The sequence below is a fragment of the Maniola hyperantus genome, chromosome 22 (assembly GCF_902806685.2).
Source record: "Maniola hyperantus chromosome 22, iAphHyp1.2, whole genome shotgun sequence".
NCBI classification, from domain to species: Eukaryota; Metazoa; Arthropoda; class Insecta; order Lepidoptera; family Nymphalidae; genus Maniola; species Maniola hyperantus.
This window is the reverse complement of record NC_048557.2, coordinates 9392987-9413696: the sequence shown is the minus strand read 5'-3', so window position 1 is coordinate 9413696 and position 20710 is coordinate 9392987. Positions and strand designations below refer to the sequence as shown.

The following is a 20710-nucleotide window of genomic DNA, read 5'->3' as shown; positions in this document are numbered from 1 at the left end:
ACCTCTGATTGGTTGAAGCTCGCTCACTATTGGCTACAATGCATTGTTGCAACAAGAATAGCACAAATTCAGCCAATTACAACAATTGAGATTGTAATAATGATTGATGCAGATTTTACGAAATCGCCCTACTGGTTCACTTTTAAAATAAGGACTAAAATCATACTTTTGACATGACAGTTGACAAAAAATTAAAATAAAAATTAAAAAGAACTTGAAATTTGTGCATTATACATACAATTTGGCACAATACAATACCAAAATATTATAAATTACCTATTATCATATAGAGTATTGATCTTGCATATAATTTATGCAAGTAGTTTTGTTTAGTAGTAGAAAGTTTTTTTGTTTGTTTGTTTTGGTTTGGCACAATGAGGAAGTTTCCAGGCAACGTTCGATAAAATTTTCATAGATGGCGCTAAATACTACCACCACTAGAGATGAAAAATAATACCTATATCTAAATGATCTATGCTTTAAATCTTAAAATTTAAATCCGATGCGAAATTAATTAATTACTTATATTATAGTTCACAGATTTTGTGAGGAAGAAACGTAAGGAAAATTGCAGTGCATTCTAGCTGTTACTCTTCATCTATGTCATTGATTGACATGACCTAAACATTAAACCATAGATTATTTTTATTATTTTTCGTCTTTAGTGGTGGTAGTATTCAGCGCCAACTATGAAAATTTTATCGCACGTTGCCATGAAACTTTCTCATTAATGTGCCAAAACAAACAAACAAAGCGGACGTCTTAACCACTAGGCTAGAACAGCAGTGTTAACTGGTCACCCTTATTCTAACAAATACAACAGCTAGTATAGAATGGCTAAGTCTAGCTACAAAGGCAGCTGTCGTTGCTTGTGTTGGTGCTCCTCTTCTGTCGCGGCAGAGTCACCAGTCGGGGGCCGCGTTCGCCCTGCAATTTGACAAATATACTGAAAAACACGAGCTACACAAAAACCGTCCAAGTGCCAGGCAGTATTTTTTCGACGTTTTGCAAAAATATATAAAAATCTGTTTTAAAATCCACAAGTGAAGCCCTTTCATATGATACCCCACTTGATATAGTTATCTTACTTTGATAATTGAAAATACTAATTATTAGTTCATGACCACAATAATTTTTTTTTTGTGTGATATAACCACAAATTCACGGTTTTCAGATTTTTCCCCTAATGTCTGCTATAAGACCTACCTACCTGCCAAATTTCATGATTCTAGGTCAACGGGAAGTACCCACCACCTCCCATGGCCCCAACAACCTTATATAGGCCGAAACGCGGGAGGGCGCCCGTTCGGTACTTGCTCGGTGGCTCTATCCCGGGGCGCCTTCTTGACTCCCTACAAATTCTTTGTATCCCTGTTGTTGTCCCTTTTTGTGTTTCTCCCCTTTCTGGGGCAGACGTACACAAAAACGCAACGGGAAGTACCCTGTAGGTTTCTTGAGAGACAGACAGGATGATACCCTGAGGTACTGACATCTAGTATATAATATATCTCAACGGCTATAATCACGTATTTAGTTGACGTTAGTTCGACTATTTTCGAACCCCTTCATCGCTTGCGCGAACTGACAAAGGACCCTGGATGAGTTCGAAACTAGTTGGGCTAACGTCGACTAAACACGTGAGTATAGCCGTTGAGATATATAATGGAAATCACTCACAATAGTTTAAACGCTAAAATAGTTTGAATAATATTTACCTCTACACTAATAACTCGTAGGGGCTGTTTGGAGTATAGCTTGTGTGCCAGCGTCATAAATATAGACTCCACGTTGTCGCACTCCGAGTCCAACAGCGCCGACGTCTCGAATAGCTACAACAAACATTAGTGATCAGTACCCATATTATAAACTAGCTGATGCCCGCGACTTCGTCCGCGTGGAATTACGTTTTTATAAATCCCGTGGGAATTCTCCAATTTGCCCCTAACCTAAGCAAGCTATCTCTGAACCAAATTTCGTCAAAATTGGTTAAACAGATGGGGCGTGAATTGTCAGTCAAAATCTTTCTGTAGCACTCATTTTGTTAATATTAGAAGCATACAGTGCGACAAGGCTCTTTTGGCGCGTGGCGAAAATCGGAACTAACGTTGCCGTCAAGTGTCCCCTTTGTTCATGTTTGAATAGTCTAAGCTTTTGTTCTCCAATAGCGCCCCCTGTCAATATCATTAAATTGCCAAAAGAACCTTGTCGCACTGTACATCCTATCTTGCAAATATGTTCAAATATAAGTTGTTCACTCACCGGCATGCCATATTTGTCAGCTAGGCGCTGTGCATATGTGGTGGCAAGACGCGACTCAGGAGTGCCACAGTCGCACTTATTGCCGACTAGAACTCTTGGAGCTTTCATCAGCCCGTGGGACTCAACCTCTTGCATCCAGCTGGATATTGACTGAGAAATAAATAAATCAAGTTTTTCAAGTAAAATTTCTTTAGGCGAGACTTGAGCGCAGATGTTTTTGGACAGAGGTACAGAACTACCACTCTTATAAGTAACCCTGATGTACCTGAGCAGAAATCTTATATTTGAATACTGAGTTTACAGAGGCTGAGTTTGTTGTGGGCTCTTCTCAGACCTGGGCGCGTTTGGAACCCTCGTAGTTTTAAGTTCGCGTAAAAATTATCACCACTATTTATCATCATCTTACAAATGCAACTACCGACCATCAAAAAGTGTATTTTAAACCATTTGACTTGACTTGACTTGAATGGTGTAAAAACATCTCAGAAAAGATCTGTTTTTCATTGGTGTACCTTGTGTGGAAATTATTAAAGTGGTGGTAGTAGTACTGTTACGTCGCATAACCTCCGTCTGAAAAAATGTATTTAAAATAGCCGCCAAACAGAACAGCTGTACCAAGCCAGTCATCTTTAGGATATATATATATATATCATCATACAGGACTATCTAGTGTGGATACCATCAATGTTAAAATTGACAAAACTGTTGTTAAATAAATATTTTTCATTTTTATTTACAGTACAAAATGTCCACCAATTAGAACAGCTGTTTGGGGGCACCATCTTTATTATCTTACATGGAATGTCTCTGGTTTGGTTACATCATACACAATAACCACTGCGTGCACATTCCTGTAGTAGTGCTGCACCATTGACTTGCGGAACCGCTCCTGACCGGCCGTGTCCCACAGTTGTAACTGGAAATAAAATAGCTAAATCAATGACCTTTATGACTACACACTAGACTAGAGGGATTATTCGGAATATTAAGCTGTCTTTGAGGAGTCTCAGCCTTATTACACTGATTATTAAAAGAAAACCTACATAGACATTTTAGACCCAGCTGCTCTAATAAAAGGTTAATCTTAACTATATGTTAATATATCAAGCAGCCAGTTTATCCTTTTATATGTAAAGCAGACGTTATCAACAGAAGAACTACGTTAAGTAGGTATATGAAACGAAATAAAAACAGATTGCACCAACTCTAAATGTATGCAGATTACTTAGGGTATACAACAGACCATAACTAGTAAGGTTCCAAAGTTATACCTTTATATCTTCATTGCGTATGCGTACGGTCCTTTCCCTAAAGTCCACCCCAATCGTAGCCTCGGATTTATCAAGAAATTGCCCTTCGCAGAAGCGATAAGTGAGGCAAGTTTTGCCAACCCCTGAATCGCCTAAAACTATGATTTTAAACACTTTTCTCTGCTTCAAACCAGGAACTGGTTCACTGGGATCAGACATTGCTATGATTTTATCGTATAAAAAATAGAAACACACATCAAACAGTAAAATTAAAATTATATCAATATTTTGATTTTACGCTTGCCTTTCCCTTGAAACTTGAGTTGAAAGATAACACAAAGTTGGAGAGTTGACACTTGACACATTGACAGAAGATTGACATCGACATCGTATTGACATCTTGATCCATACTCTATGGTTTTCACTAATAAGGGCTGCCAAAGGCAAAACTACTAATTGGTATAAATTTAGTTATTTGTGTATTGTGATTATAATAATTTAAATTTTCACTGACATTGCGTATTATTATTATTTGAATCCTATTGGAATCAGCTATCATAAAAACACACTTTTGGAAAGTTGAAAATATAAAGGTACAATCACGAAAGTAGAAACTAACTAATAATGAAATGTAGGTAGTTACTAGTTACTTACTACAAGGAATGGATAATATCAGTTTTTTTTTACAAAATCATTTTTTATTTTTTATTGAACCACCATTAGATTGCCATACAAAAAAATACATCATTCAAAACCTAGGTGTTAAAATATATTCTGAATCCATTAATTAACATTTAGTATACCTAATGTAAATCTTTTTGTAATTGCATAGGGAATTGCTAAAATATTTGATAATTAAGGCTTGAAAATTATATTGTATTTTTGGTTAGTGTTCATTTACTAGTTTATATTCAAAATTTACCTTCAGCATTATTTTTAAGTTAGATGCATTTCAAATATTATGTTTATGGGTGTGAAAACACAAAAACTAATTGGATGTTGCTGAAGTCACCGCTGTATGTGCAACACAATTATGTAAAGACATGTTTTAGCTCTATCATGATTCAAATAATATCACTAATCCAAAACGCAATATTTTTGGTGTATATTAATATACCCCTTGTATTATAGTTAGCTGCCTCACTTACCCCTAGCTTCCTCATTCTAAAATTTTCCTATTAATGTGATAAATTGCAATCATCATCAGGAACGTTCAGTTCCGATGTTAACTAAAACATCAAAATGCATTCAGTGAAAGCATCTTGATTTTTATAATTAATTATTGTATGTTGTGGTGCAAAATATATGCTTTAGTGTGGCATTACTAAATCTAGATATATTGTCTATGGCATGGCACCAGTTTTTTGGAAATGTCGGATGACGAGAGTGGGTTCCCGTAATTTGTGCCGTTAATTATTGAAAATTTTGCAATTCCTAGCAAACTTTGTTATACATTTGGTATCTTTTGGATTATAAATCTCGCAAGTTTACAGGACAACAGTTTTTATGTGGCGGAACGTTAAATTTTGCGAGTTTATAACCTATTATATTGGGCTATCCTAATTGCTGTAGTTCTAATTTGTGAGGAATTGTTCACCTCTCGATAAATGCGTGCGTTGTTTATATTTATCTAAAGTTCATGGTTTGCTTCGCGTTGTGTACGTGTTTGGTAGCGAAAGTGGCGGGTTAATATGTGAAATAGTAGGAAAAAATGTGTTTGGTTCTGTGCGATTCAAATACTGTGTGTTTTTGTGGTGTTATTTGGATGCTCCCGTAGGATTGCGATGTCCAGGCTCGTGGACTACTTCGTCATAGTGGGCTTCGACCACGAGAAAGAAAGTAAGTGGTTGCATACTTTTGTAAACATGTAAATTAAACACTATTTATAGGTATGTGTGAAGTAAATCCTTTATCAATGTGTTATCACTGTTTTATGTAAAAACAAATAAAAATTGTATACATTATTGTGATCTGTATACAATACAAGATAATCTACGAATTGTCTGAAGTAATTCCTCTATCTCAACGGAGACTTCATGTCTATATTATGTAGAACCTTAAAATATACCGACTAACTAACATATCAAAGTACAGCTTAAACTGCTGGCTCTAGAAACTAAAGTGCATGTAGGTTTCCTAGGTAGACTGGGTATAACATAGATCCCCACTAAGAAAGAATTTTCAGAATTTAGGCATTCAAGCAAAACAAGGGTAAGTCAGCTAGTTCAATAAATCAGTACCCTTATTATAAATGCGAAAGTGTGTTTGTTTGTTAGTTTGTCCTTCCATAACGGAGTAACGAATTGACGTGATTTTTTGCATGGTTATAGTCAAATATCTGGAGAGTGACATAGGCTACTTTTTATCTCGGAAAACCAAAGAGTTCCAGCGGGATTGTTAAAATCCTAAATCCATGCGGGTGGCAGCTAGTAACAATGATAACCACATGGCATTGATCACAAGTTTCATAATACAATGTAGTAACTGGTAAAAAATTGAACTTGATAGAATGTATGAGTGGGAATGTGTTTTTTATGATATGACTTACTTAACTATGAAATGTACTATGTATATTTTATGTTCTTAGCCTTGATTTTAAATCTATTTTAAATGAAAAACTTATCTACCTAATTCTTTACATTTGAGCGGTTGATTTATTTTATTAGTCTATGTTGTTTTTATTTTACTTTTATACTTAAACTAGCTTATGCTCTCAACTTTGTCCACGTGGACTATACAAATTTCAAATCTCTATTTCATCCACTTAGGCGTTGAATTTTCCAAAATCCTTTCTTAGCGGATGCCTATGTTTTAATAGCTATCTGCATGCCTAATTTCAGCCCGATCCGTCCAGTAGTTTGAGCTGTGTTGAGAGATCAGTCAGTCACCTATTCCTTTTATATATACATTAAGATATATTACACCATTTTGTTCACTAACCTCTCAATTGACCTCTATCATATAAATTATAAATCTAGAGTTCAATTAATTCACATGTGGGTAAAGTTAAAGTAACTATTGTATGAACATTGACCAATGCAGTGCTTCTAAATTGGTTCCTAATTCATCCAGCCTTGAATCAGTGTGCTATGTTTAATGTGAACAGTTTGTGAGCCTAAAATGATACGTCTAAATCTATTGCTGTCCCTTTCATGTTTCATATTCATTTGGTTCTGGGAAGTGATTATTGTTTGTGGAAAATAAATTGGCAGAATAGTCGTAACTAGCTTAAATGCTCGCGACTTCGCCCGCGTGGACTATTATTATAATTATTATTTATTAATACTGACTACACAAACTTCAAACCCCTATTTCATCACTTTCAGGTTGAATTTTCAAAAATCCTTTCTTAGTGGATGCCTATGTCATAATAGCCATCTTCATAACAAATTTAGCCTGATATGTCCAGTAGTTTGAGCTGTGCATTGATTGATCAGTCAGTCAGTCAGTCACCTTTTCCTTTTATATATATTTAGATTCACGACAGTCAGGGAACTTGCAAAATATGTTGACGTCACTAGCAGGCAACAAATGTTCCTAAATTTGATGCTAGGTAGACTATAGAAGCTTTGATAGCCTAGTGGTTAAGATGTTCGCCTCCAAATCAGAACTCGTGTGGTCGGGGGCTAGATCCCACGCACCTCTAACTTTTCAGAATTATGTGCGTTTTAAGTAATTATTTGTCACTTGCTTTAACGGTGAAAGAAAACACTATAAGGAAACCTGCACACCTGAGAGTTCTTCATAATGTTCCCAAAGGTGTGTGAAGTCTGCTAATCCGCACTTGTCCAGTATGGTAGACTATGACCAAACCCCTTTTCATGCTGAGAGGAGATCCATGCTCTGTAGTGAGCCGGCTATGGGTTGATCATGGTGATGAGGGGCTACACTTGACACCTGCCAGTGACGTCGAAGCTCGACGTTTTGTTAGAAGTTCCCTAACTGTCGTGAACTGTGTAGGTACCTATGGTTTTTCGGGTGACATAGGACAATGGCGATATTTGTAAAATAGTAGTAGTATTTGTATTTATAATTGCGAAGTTATATAATAAAACTATAATTCAATACTTAATTGTTTGCTACCTACATAATTATTAAGATATTAATAATATAATAAAAGAATTAGATTCACTATAGCATTTGTTACCACCTGCCTGAATGGCCTGAAATCTCTCGATCATTTTATATTTTTAAGTAAATGACATCATGTTCGTAATTCTTTACGTTACGTCATCGATCTTGCATATTTTAAGTGCATTGTTCGTAAAACTTTGTCGAGAATACATTAGGCTTTACGGCGATTGCGCACTGCACTTCCGTCATCCAAGTTCTATCCGTCATCCCTAAGAATACCAGTGATTATCTACGACCAGTGGCGTGCATTTCATAGAGGCATAAAAGTACTGCTTACCCTAGTTGAAATGACCAGTGCCCATTTTTCTTTATGACCTGCTATTCAGTAGGTCTATATAAATAAGGTGTATCTAAGGCCTATCTTACTAATGCTTACCCTGGCTTCGAACTCTGTATACGCCACTGTCTACGACATATGTCATAAGCTCCTATACAAAACAAAAAGGAACGTGTTTTCACGGACTTTGATCGGATGAGTGCGTAAACGCTGTTACGGCAGCTTATGACATATGTCGTCGATAATCGCTGGTATTCTCATTCTCACGGATGACGGATAGAACTCGGATGACGGAAGTACAGTGCGTAAACCATACAACTGGATCCCACTAAAGCAAACTTTAAATATACCCATCATCAGTGGCGTGCAGCTCATAGAAGCATAAACACACTGCTTACCCTCATTGTAATAAATCAATGCTTATTTTTCATTATAACCTGCCGTAAAATAAGTTCATACCTAAATGCATACCCTGGCTTGAACTCCTGTGCACGCCACTGCCCATCATACATAGCTCGAAAAATCGATAGACGTTGGGTTCCCAAGGTGCTGGAATGGCCACCTCGCACCGGAAAGCGCGGTGTTGGAAAACCCCACACTAGGTGGACGGACGACATCGCGGGCAGCCGTTGGATTCTGGTGGCGCAAGACCATGGAGTTTAGAAGTCATAGTCATAGTCATTTATTCATAAATACACATTATACGTCAATTACAATAATTTCAATTATTTTTCTTAATATTTAATAACATATTCTTGTTTCAAGAATAGATTTAAATATATGTATATATATATATATGTCCTTACAAGAGACCTATAGCCAGCTGTGAACATCTATGTATGTCAATGTTATTCCATCTGGATCCCACTAAAGCAATCTTTAAATATATCTAATCGTACCGGGTCGTACATAGTTCGAAAAATCGATAGACGTTGGGTTCCCAAGGTGCTGGAATGGCCACCTCGCACCGGAAAGCGCGGTGTTGGAAAACCCCACACTAGGTGGACGGACGACATCGCGGGGAGCCGTTGGATTCAGGTGGCGCAAGACCATGGAGTTTAGAAGTCATAGTCATAGTCATAGTCATAGTCATTTATTCATAAATACACATTATACGTCAATTACAATAATTTCAATTCTTTTTCTTAATATTTAATAACATATTCTTGTTTCAAGAATAGATTAATATATATATATATATATATATAGGACATTTATTTTATTTTATGTTATATATATATATATATAACATAAAATAAAATAAATGTCCTTACAAGAGACCTATATCCAGCTGTGGACATCTATGTATGTCAATGTTATTCCATCTGGATCCCACTAAAGCAATCTTTAAATATATCTAATCGTACCGGGACGTACATAGTTCGAAAAACCGATAGACGTTGGGGTCCCAAGGCGCTGGAATGGCGATTTCGCATCGGAAAGCGCACCGTAGGAAGACCCCCCACTAGGTGGACGGATGCCATCGCGGGGAGCCGCTGGATTCAGGTGGCGTAAGACCGTGGGTACACTCCAGCTGTGGTGAACATCTATCAGGGTCACGCATCACTGGACCAACACGTACAAATATTGCTGTTGATTAAGAAATCAATCGACCATAATTCATACAATTTCTCTCGTTCTCGGTAATCATAAATATGAACGTTAGTGGCAACAACTCATGAATCAGCAATGTTTGTAATCAAACTGTGAACGCGATTGAACTCAAAGGTCGGGGGGAAAATACTGTACTTAGTATGTACCTACTAGCTTATCCGTGCGACTTCGTCCGCGTGGACTACATAAATTTCGAATTATAAGCCCCAAAATATATACCCCCTAAGGGGGTAAAATAGGAGTATTTTACCCCCTTAGGGGTTAATTTTCAAAAGACCTTGGCGGACGTCTACATATTCGTAATAGCTGTTACCACATTCCGTATCCCTCAACTTAAAAGTTAAATTGCAGCCATTAAAATTCATAGCAGAACATTGAAACTGTCGGAATCCACGAGTGCATCAAGTCACATACGCGACAAAAATTCAAGTTTGTATTATAAACTCCTCTTATTGTATCAGAAGTTTTATATTTATACTCGCGACTTCGTCCGCGTGGACTACAGAACATTCAAATCCCTATTTCACCGCCTTAGGAGTTGAATTTTCAAAAATTCTTTTTTAGCGGATGTCCAGTAGTTTACCCAAGCACGCACCCCTAACTTTATCACTTGCTTAATGTTGAAGTAAAACATCATGTGCAAACCTCAATGTCTGAGAGTTCTCCATAATATTCTCAAAAGTATGTGAAGAATAAGTACGTAGAGCACGCAACAGAAAGTAATGAACATTTCGGCTTAATAGAGTGTTGTCTCTGTCACTCATACCTATATGACGTTTGTCGGTCTCAATGACAGGGACAAACCTCTACAAATCTGCTATCTCCTTCTAAATGTCGATGTACATTAGTTTCTTTACTAATATCCCTGAAGAGATCCAAATAAACTGAATTAAAAATTGCTCCTCCTCCCAGTAACGAGATCGCAACGCTCACCACTGCGCCAGGGAGGTCGTCAAAACCTACTTTGTTAACTACACGTTACTTTAACTAGTTACCACTTGTTAAGTTGTTAGCGGTCGATAATGATGTTAACAGCTTGGTAACTTCGTCCATTTGGCGCATGTAAGTTGTAACCCACCTATAGTACGCGACAGGTCGAGATAGCAATCGAGGTGAGAACGCCCCGCACACCCGCACAGCCCTCGCGCTAACCCGGTGCGGGCGAGCGCGGGTGACGTGCGGGTGTATAACTGTATACCCCGATTGTCATCTCGACCTGTCGCGCACTATAAGTAACTTTTCGCTGAAATTCGCAAGAGGCGCACAAAACGCCTCCCATAGGAACTTGTTACCGCAAACCGACAATGAAATCATGATACGAGTAAAGAACCTAACTCCAGAACGTCCAAAGCGCCGGGCGAATCGCGTCGCTTACGCGTTTATCCTTTTCTGCGATCTTTTAAGTCAGCTAAGGAAATTAAAGTATAACAAAGTCTAGTTTGCTATACTAAACTTTATATCTTGTAGCAAAGCAAGGCTAACAAGTGAACTATCGAAATTCGTGTTAGAGGCCAAACGACAGGTTACTTTGCTGCACTTCTAATTCTTATCGTAGAATTGCTTGTTTATTTATAAGCCTGCATTTCATCATGATCAACCCATCGCCGGCTCACTACAGAGCACGGGTCTCCTCTCAGAATGAGAAGGGTTTTGGCCATAGTCTACCGCGCTGGCCATGTGCGGATTGGTAGACTTCACACACCTTTGAGAACATAATGGAGAACTCTCAGGCAAGCAGGTTTCCACACGATGTTTTCCTTCACCGTTAAAGCAAGTGATATTTAATTAATTAAAACGCACATAACTCCGAAAAGTTAGAGGTGCGTGCCCGGGATCGAACCGCCGACCTCCGATTAGAAGGCGGACGTCCTAACCACTAGGCTATCACAGCCTGCATTAAGAATTACATTTTAAGTAATATTATACTTTAACGGTGAAGGAATACATCGTGAGGAAACTTGCATGCCTGAGTTTTCCATAATGTTCTCAATGCTTTGTGAAGTCTGCACTTGTGCACGTGGCCAGCGTGGTACACTATGGACATTCTGATTCTGAGAGGGGTCTTCTCTCATCATCCTCTGTAGAGGACCGGCGGCAATGTATAAATCCGTATACTGAAAGAAAAAAAATTCTCTTGTAGAACGCATCACACTAAATGCGTCTACGATTTCTGATACACTGATTGCTGTTTTTTTAAAGAATTTTAGCCATAGGTCTTAAATATAGTGCTATACTTTCCATAACTTAGTAAACAGATTAATGATGTATCGAATAAACACCATTCAACACGTAAATTACTAGAATGTTGCGGTTCAAAGGTCCACGTTAAGTTGAGCTTAGCCTTAATTTCTTGTGGAATAAACCTGAGTCGGTATATACTATGACTGAGTAGATATTTCGTGTCTGCGACAGAGGTGACCGTTATCCCGGGCGCGGCGCGACCTTGACCCGCCACGAAAGCAAAAGCTCCCAAGCTTTCCACACCTAGCGACCTGCGCCTACCTACTTACCTACCTACCAAACCAGCTTCTTAAGCTGATCGATCCGCCCTGGCTTCGCTCGGGTGGAGTTTAGAAAATTGAGGGGGAGGTTGAAATAAATTTTTCTCTCCGTAAGAGCCATCCTCGTACTTCAAGGTATATTATAAAAAAAGAATTAGCGAAATCGGTTCAGCTGTTCTCGAGATTTGCGATGACCAAGACATTTAGTGATTCATTTTTAGGGTTCCGTACCTCTTGGCCGGTTTTTTTTAAAAGAATATTAGCCATGTTAAATGACTAATATTCCCCTTTCCTCTCCAACTAAGCATCAAGCTTGTGCTAGGAGTAGGTACGACAATAGTGCAACGGGCGGGGTTTGAACCGTCTGCCTTTCGGTTTTCAGTCCACTCCTTTACCGGTTGAGCCATTGAGGCTGAGTGATCTGGTAAATTCAATTTTTTATTTTTTTATTTTTTTTTTATTTGGGACAGTAAACAATTGCATATTAAAAGTTAAAACTAGGTACGACTTAAATCTAACAAAATTGATAAATATGTAATCCACTACACTATCCACAGCTTACTACAAACAACTAGGGCGACACAACATTAACAAACATATACAATACATACATATATATAATAATATAAAAATACAAGCAAACGACTAAACTATACATAAAAATTTAAACAACTAATCGCGCTAATAAAAAAAAGGTCTTATTTACAAAATAAGGGAGACATTCAATACAAAAATACATACCTAATCATAACACTGTTCTACATAAGTGAATTGAAAAATTTTAATCGTTTATTGTTTCTTTTTTCAAAACATCAATAAAATTTAATTTTTTTAAAAATATGTTGCAATTGTTCCAGGAGGCGGACTGAGCAACGGAATAATCCTTCAACGATTCCCTGAAATTAACTGGGAGGACACACCCTTTCACGACGGCATAGAATGGGTAAGATTTTTTCCTCTCATTTTTCTTCAAATTTATAGACTAGCGCTTGGCTGCAATCAGACCTGGTAGCATGTGATGATGCAGCCCAAGATAGAGCGCGCTTGCCTAGAAGATGCCTATTCAATCTTGACTTGAAGGTACCCATATTGGAGGGGAAAACTGATGCTGGAAGAATGTTCCAAATTTTAGCGGTTCGAATTAGAAATGAGGAGGCAAATCGCTTCGTACGCATCCGTGGAATTTCGTACGGGTGTACATCTTGACCATGCCTTGCGGTACGATAATAGAAAGGTGATGGAGGAACCAGTTCGAAAAGTTCTTCAGAAAAAAAAACTGTTATCAATTGAGGTATTATAAACAGATCCCTGCGTCGTATTCCTCATTACTGAGGATTGTGATTCTTTCCATTAATTACATAATGATAGGAGTTTTCTTGGGATAATAATGCGGTGGGTTCCCAGTTCGTTTCGCATACAACTTAATTTAAAAAACGACATTTTAAATACAGACGGAAGTAAGGTTTCCGGCTTCTTCTGCTCGAAAAAACTGGCCACCCTAAAGAATCACATCATCATCATCATGCTCAACCTCTAACCGGCTTATAACAGAGCACGGGTCTTCTTAGAATGAGAATGGTTTTGGCCATAGAGAACTCTCAGGGGCTCAAGAGAACCTGCATGAGGTTTAATCACGATGTTATCCTTCACCCTTAAATTAAAACGCACTGTATAACTCCGATAAATTAGGAGTGCGTCCCCGGGATCGAACCCCGGCCGTCCGATTAGGAGGCGGACGTCTTAACCACTAAGCTACCAAAGCTTGTCCAATCAGCTCTATCCATATAGGTGTATATAATAGACTAGCCGATGCCCGCGACTTCGTACACGTGGATTTAGGTTTTTAAAAATCCCGTGGGAACTCTCTTATTTCCCGGGATAAAAAGTAGCCTATGTCACTTTCCAGGTCTTTAACTATACCCATGCAAGAAACACCTCGATCTGTTGCTCCGTTGCGACGTGATTGACGGACAAACCAACAAACAAACACACTTTCGCATTTATAATATGGGTACTGATTCATGTCCACTCCCTACCTTACAAGTAGTTTCAGTCCTCCGATTAGGAGGCGGACGTCTTAACAGCGCGAGCGGCGTCTTAGCGGCGGGCTATCGCAGCTATAAGCCCTAAAGAATGATATTCTTGTACCAGTTCTGCCAACCGCAAGGATGGGCGCTGTCGACGGAGCGGTCGGAGCCACGCTTCTACGTGTCGGTGCTGACGGACGTGGACGCCAATCGCCACTACTGCGCCTGTCTGTGCTTCAACGAGACCGTCGCCATCACACCCACCAAACCAGCAGACGAGGTACCAACACTTTTATGTTTCATCATCATGATCAACCCATCGCCGGCTCACTACTGAGCATGGGTCTCTTCTCAGAAAGAGAAGGGTTTTGGCTATAGTCCACCACGCTGGCCAAATACGGATTAGCAGACTTTACACACCTTTGAGAATATTATGAAGAAATCTCATACATGCCGATTTCCTCATGGTATTTTCCTTCGCCTAAAGTGACTAACTCAACTAAGAGAACGACATTTTAAAATACGGACGGAACTAAGGTTGCCGTTTCTTCAGGTTGAAAAACTGAGCATCCTAAAAGATAACATTATCAATCATCATCATGATCAACCTCTAACCGGCTTACTACAGAGCACGGGTCTCTTCTTAGAATGGAAATGGTTTTGCCCATAGATAACTCACATAGCAAATTCACATAGCTTTGAAAAGTTAGAGAAATTGAAGCTGGTATACGCGGACATAATTATTTTATTTTAAAACTACCTACCTACATTAATAGTATGTATAGTATGTATGTAAGTATAAGACTACAGAGGAATGTGCAGTGCTCAGACAAGCCGCCAAGCGCTTACGAGCACGAAGAAACCAATATTGTGTTTTTTCTGTTTGTGTGGAAAAAAAAAAAAAAAGAGGTGCGTGCCTTGGATCGAACCCCCGATCTCCGATTAGGAGGCGGATGTGCTAACCACTAGGCTATCACAGCCTATAATGTATAGGTACACTTAGCAAAATATCTTAAGATTGAACATCCTGCTCAGCAAAATCTATCTGTTGATATGTCGCGATACATTATAGCAATGTTCTCATAAGTCATACCGCATCCGGCCAGCTCCACTGAATGGTCTATGTACTGACCTTTAGCGTTCCACTCTAATAGGTACACTCAATTTAACCGTCAAATTGATACCTTATAGTTATTATAATAGACAAGGTTAGCGGATTTTATTACCAACTAGCTGCCCCGGCGAATTTCGCACCGCCTTACAGTCGATTCTTTTTCAGGCAATTTTTTAAAACTTTTCTCTCCGTAAGAACCATCCTCGTACTTCAAGGAATATTATAAAAAAAGAATTAGCGAAATCGGTGCAGCTGTTCTCGAGATTTGCGATCAGCAACACATTCAGCGATTCATTTTTATATATGTATACTGCTGGACTATCAGTCGCCAAGGGATTTTTTGATGATAAGAGTTAAAATAAACAGAATATTAGCCATGTTCATCCTGATTAATATTCCCCTTTTCCCTTCAACTAAGCGTAAAGCTTGTGCTAGGAGTAGGTACGATAATATGGTGCCATGGGTGGAGTTACCGACCTTTCAGATGGCATAGAGATTATCCGGAAACCGGAAGCTTTGTCTAGGTTAGAATTTATTACTATTTAATCAATTCGACCGATACTGAAGTTCGGATCAACTTAATTCCGAAATTATAACATTGTTATCGACAATGATGCGTCATTCAATTGTGGTGTTATCTATTAAACAACGGAAGCTTATCAAAACCGACACAGATTTCAATTGGCGCCCTTCGGATGGTGACCGATGGCCCTGACAAGTGACAGGTTGAATAAACGGCTTGTAGGGTTCCGTACCCAAAGGATATAAAACGGAGCCCTATTAATGTCACTATAATAATCAGTACCCTTATTACAGATGCGAAAGAGTTTGTTTGTTGGTTTGTTGGTGTGCAACGGATTGACGTGATTTTTTGCAGGGTATAGAAAAAAAAAAGACCTGGAGAGTGACATAGCCTCCTTTTAATCCCGGAAAATCAAAGAGTTCCTAAGGGATTTTTAAAATCCTAATTCCACGCGGACGAAGTCGCGGGCATCAGCTAGTGAATGAATAATTTCAAAAATTACGATTTTTTTCCGATGCGACTTATGAAAGTGGTTCTGTACATGATTAAAGAAAGGGAGAATGAGAGCTTGATAAGAGATGATGATAGACGCTCATGATACAAATATGACATAAGTAATATCATTAAATATTCATTCACTCAATTACCATCCAATTATAAACTAAATTGGATGCGGGTTGACATGACTTCCAAATGATTTCTACAGAACGCCCCTTTATTTAGAATATTTGAGTAGTTATAACAAGTTAGATGATATCATTTCTCTAGATATGACTGTTTAATCAAAGTTTAGTCTCTCAGGACAAACAGAACGTTATTTGAGTTCTGTGTCTTTAGAGAAAAAAAGGAACCCTTATCATAGGATCACTTCGTTAAAAAAGGAACCCTTATAGGATCACTTCGTTCTGTCTGAAGACCCGTGAAGGGAATCAAGCCTATAGAGTACTTCCCGTTGTCCTAAATGGCAGGCAGCAAGGTCTTTTCTTTTATCACAAGTAAAGAGAAAAATCCGAAACACGCAAATTTATAGTTAGGATCATAACAAAAAAAAAATTAAGAAGTATGCGAGTCCGACTCGCACTTGGCCAGTTTTTTCAGGTTTCCTCACGATGTTTTCATTTACCATTAAAGCAAGTGATATTTATTTATTTTTATTTTTCATATACCGAAATTGTAGTTACATAGTAGTAATAAATTAAGTTACACTGGAAATGCTTATCTCTAAATAGAGAATTCTTCCAGCTTCCCATTCAAGGTTGTGAGTAAGATATTTATTTGCTTGAATTATTATCTTACATTATGTAATGTAAATAATATTTTATCAGCCGTTATCGAATAAACAATAGCTATTCCAAACAATGCTTTTGTAGTTACGTGTTTCCGTAGAATAGTAGGAGTGTTACAAAAGTATATAAATGCCTATATTGCCTACTCGACACTTCCCGTCGCTTCACAAGGTTCTTTCATCATGTTCTATCTTTGTCAAGGACGTTTTGTGACATAGGTAGCCATTACATATTTTGTTTTAAACTTTAAAATGTGTGTGTTTTTAGCGTTCATGGTAAGATCACAGTTCATGACAGATAGGTACCTTGTAACAAAACATCGAGGCTTCGACGTCACTGCCAGGCGTCAAATATTCTCACAGTTGACTCTAGGTATCCTATGAATAATAAATAAATCATTTATTGTTTCACCAAATTTACAACCAAAATTAGGTTGAGCCACTGATCCCTAAAATAAGTTGTACAGCCGTGTTAGGTATAGGCAATAACCTATTTTTCTTTGATTTCACGTCACCCATAGCCATTTAATATCTGACAATATATCGTCGATTCAGGATCTAACCGAGAATTCCCTCACTCTAGTTCACTTTGGTGAGATGCTGCTTAGAAACCAATAAGTCATTTAAACTCATCACCGACTCACCACTGAGCACGGGTCCCTTTTAAGATTTAGGTCAATGTTTACCACGCTGGCAGACTTCACACACCTTTGAGAGATTGCAGGTCTCCTCACGATGTTTTCCTTCACCGTTAAAGGAAGTGATATTTAATTGCTTAAAACGCACATAGCTCCGAAATGTTACAAGTGCGTGCCCGGAATCAAACCCCCAACTTCTCGAATAGGAGAGCCTATCACGGCTCTCTTACAATCATCTTAAACCAAAGCAGTTCAAATTGCTTGAAATTTAGACTTCGATGGCGTATAATATTTACGACAGATATTAGGTATATGGTACCTACTTCCTTCGTTTGATTGTTAGTTAGATGTAGTAAGGTCTAAAATATTTATAAAAGGTTTATTCCTAGAAATCGCAGTTTAGCGATAACATTGTTGTATATGCGCATTGCCCGTGTCGTTACAATTTACTATGCTTTGCTGTCTATCAAGAATTACTATGGAATTGCTGTTTATTTAAACTTACCTTATAATTGTATGCCTTATATATAAGTAATAGTGGATTTAGGGTTTCGAAAATCCCGTGGGAACTGTTTAATTTCCCGGGATAAACAGTAACCTATAAACTCCCCAGCAGGCCTAGCATGGGCCGGAAAATTTTCTCCCCGAGGAAAGGATAAAAATTTTATCCCCTCCGATAGTTATTTCCACTCTCCGAGCATGGGCACAGGGTTGGATATAATTATCCCCGGTGATAAGGCGGGGAAAGACTAGTCCTCGGTTAATGTCAAAGTGTTATTATTTTTAATCTGTGCTTTTGATTTTGCTCGTTTTCGTTACTCGTAACTCGTCTGTGGCTGCTTTTTATTTTAAAAGAGCTAGAAGCCGGAGCCGTTAAATAGTTTAAAAAACATTCACAGAAGATTATGCACGTAAGTATTGTTATTGTTTGTGTTTACCTAACCTAACTCCACTTTTGAATTATCCAAATTAAAAAATAATCGAATAGTTGAAATTCCTAGCTATCACAGTAAGTATCACAAAGACAATTTGTGTTAGTCAGTACACAAAATTGAAGTGATAATATATTGATATTGTTAGCGACAAAGAAATGCATAAATTGTTGTTTTATTTGCAGACATGGAAATATGTACTTGAAGAAGGGCACTGGCCACTGACTGACAAGTATGATGAGGCAGCTCGGGATGTAGGACCACCGGGAAATGTCTCAATAGTGCCGTCGGTCACATATATGAGCACATAAGTGTTCAATATTAATTATCACTGTTGGGCATAAATGCTCAACAGGAATTGGACCTGAAGACTCCATAATGGGCCAGCCAGAGAGATGCGTGTATTAATTTAGTTCTATTAAATGTGTGTCTTGTATAACAAACTCAAAATAACTTAAGGTACCTACCTATTGGAATAGGTAAGTTAGGTACACATCTTATCAACATAAAATATTTTCATTATTGTTTGAGATGATGATAAAACTAACAGTTCAGCACACTGCACTGAGAAGAGTTCAATATCACTTAAAATTGGTTAAGCTGGTATGGTTTGAGCTATAAAACTAACCTAATTTCTTTATAAGCATGTCAAGCCAATGTTTTTTATCTTATGGCAGGAAATCTTTGAAGTGTCGGTGGTGGACTATGGTGAGACTGTCGTTTAACCCACTTTGTACACAGTGGGTACTTTATAAAACCAATAGCCCCGAGTGGTTTTCCTATAAATGCCAATAAATAAATAAAAAGTAAGTAGAGGATATGTACATTTTTGTAATTTGTAAATAGTTATGAATATAGGAAGTTATTCTATGGCAGTGTGGTTTGATTGAACATTAAACTTGTTACTTCCTTTTCTTAAGGATAATAGCACTACTTTTAGATCTGTTAAGTTAACATCAGAGATTTGTGTACATCCAAATAAGCATTGTTTTAATTGGTATTCCTAATATTATGCCTAAAAGTTTGTGTTTGTTACTCAATCACACAGAAAGAGTACTTAAAGCAAAATTATTTTTTGAAGAAACTTATTTTTTGTTATAGCAGCAATAGAAATAAGTACAAAATTTCAACTTTAACCTGTTACGTTTCAGGAGACAGACAGATGGAGAGCTGAGACTGTAATAGGGTCCCATTGGTACCCTACAGAACCCTAGTAGTAGTAGTAGATATAAGGATGGGTTTGCACAAGGTGGTTTAGGTAATAGGTACTTAAAGAAATATATTTTAATGCAAATATGTATTTATTATTCCATCCCTTTTTCCCTTTTATTGTCGGGCAACAGTTAGCAGTCTGGTTTGATCCATAGATATGTGAGATTTCTTTATTTGTTACATTTTCTAGTCTGTCCTTTGGTTGTTCCATTGGAATTCTGAAATATACAATTTATACATTAATGATTTTCAATAATAATAAATTAAGAGTAAGAGGATATACTGAAATGGTCTATAAAGTATAATAGGCTAACATATTTACTCTTACAAAACACTTATGATGAACCATTATAATTTGTAAAGTGTTATTGTGTTTGTGTATCATTATGTATTTAACTATGATATAGGTGTGTATTTTAATTTAAGAATTGTTTTGTTAAATTAGACTCCTGCCTATTTTGTTCAAATAAATGATTTTATTATAATGAGTCATTGTGTTATTTTATATTTCCAATAATCCATACTAATATTATAAATGCGAAAGTGTGTCTGCCTGTCTGTCTGCTAGCTTTTCACAGCCCAACAGTCTAACCGATTTAGATGAAATTTAGTACCTACAGAGTTAGCTTACATCCCGAGGATGGACACCGGCTACTTTTTATTCTGGAAAATCAAATAGTTCTCACAGGATTTTCAAAACCTAAATCCACACAGATGAAGTCGCGGGAAATAGTCATCCCATGACCTTGACTTGTATCTCACTGGTAACTACCATCTGCCAAGAGTCTTATAGATGTGAGGACGTAGAATAAATAGAGAATAGCCGCGAATACCTATTTGTAGGTACCTACTACCTACCTAAGTAGGTAACCTAAATTAGGTACCTATTCGTTTGCACAAGATGGTTTTAGGTAATAGGTAAGTACTTACTTACTTTTATGAAT

At 37.7% G+C, this 20710-nt stretch overlaps 2 protein-coding genes and 1 long non-coding RNA gene across 4 annotated transcripts in view; 2 read left to right on the top strand and 1 right to left on the bottom strand.

Moving 5' to 3' along the window:
- Positions 1 to 236: 236 nt before the first annotated feature.
- On the bottom strand, positions 237 to 3833 carry LOC117992952 (putative Ras-related protein Rab-33). Its single transcript, XM_034980685.2, has 5 exons — positions 3531 to 3833; positions 3056 to 3175; positions 2260 to 2409; positions 1716 to 1829; positions 237 to 927 (listed from the first exon to the last, which is right to left on the bottom strand). The coding sequence occupies exons 1-5, from the start codon at positions 3726 to 3728 to the stop codon at positions 844 to 846; spliced, it is 666 nt and encodes a 221-aa protein (XP_034836576.1). The 5' UTR covers positions 3729 to 3833; the 3' UTR covers positions 237 to 843.
- Positions 3834 to 4865: 1032 nt separating this feature from the next.
- The window catches only part of Sbf (SET domain binding factor), a 99465-nt gene continuing 83620 nt past the window's right edge, over positions 4866 to 20710 (top strand). For both annotated transcript variants that reach the window (XM_034980666.2, XM_069506150.1), the window contains exons 1-3: positions 4866 to 5348; positions 12893 to 12978; positions 14187 to 14342. In XM_034980666.2, coding sequence (XP_034836557.1) covers positions 5294 to 5348; positions 12893 to 12978; positions 14187 to 14342 — 297 coding nt within the window. In that variant the 5' untranslated portion in view covers positions 4866 to 5293. The remainder of the gene's footprint in view (positions 5349 to 12892; positions 12979 to 14186; positions 14343 to 20710) is intronic.
- On the top strand, positions 19182 to 20254 carry LOC138403949 (uncharacterized). The gene is made up of 2 exons (XR_011238074.1): positions 19182 to 19360; positions 19706 to 20254. It is a non-coding gene; the product is annotated as an uncharacterized lncRNA (long non-coding RNA).

Coding starts and splice junctions, on each gene's coding strand:
- LOC117992952 (XM_034980685.2), bottom strand. CDS start 3,728: ATGTCTGATCCCAGTGAACCAGTTCCTGGTTTGAAGCAGAGAAAAGTG. Junction 2,410..3,055: donor CCAAACCAGAGACATTCCAT/GTAAGATAATAA, acceptor TTTATTTCTCAG/TCAATATCCAGCTGGATGCA. Junction 1,830..2,259: donor CTGACAAATATGGCATGCCG/GTGAGTGAACAA, acceptor TGTTTGTTGTAG/CTATTCGAGACGTCGGCGCT.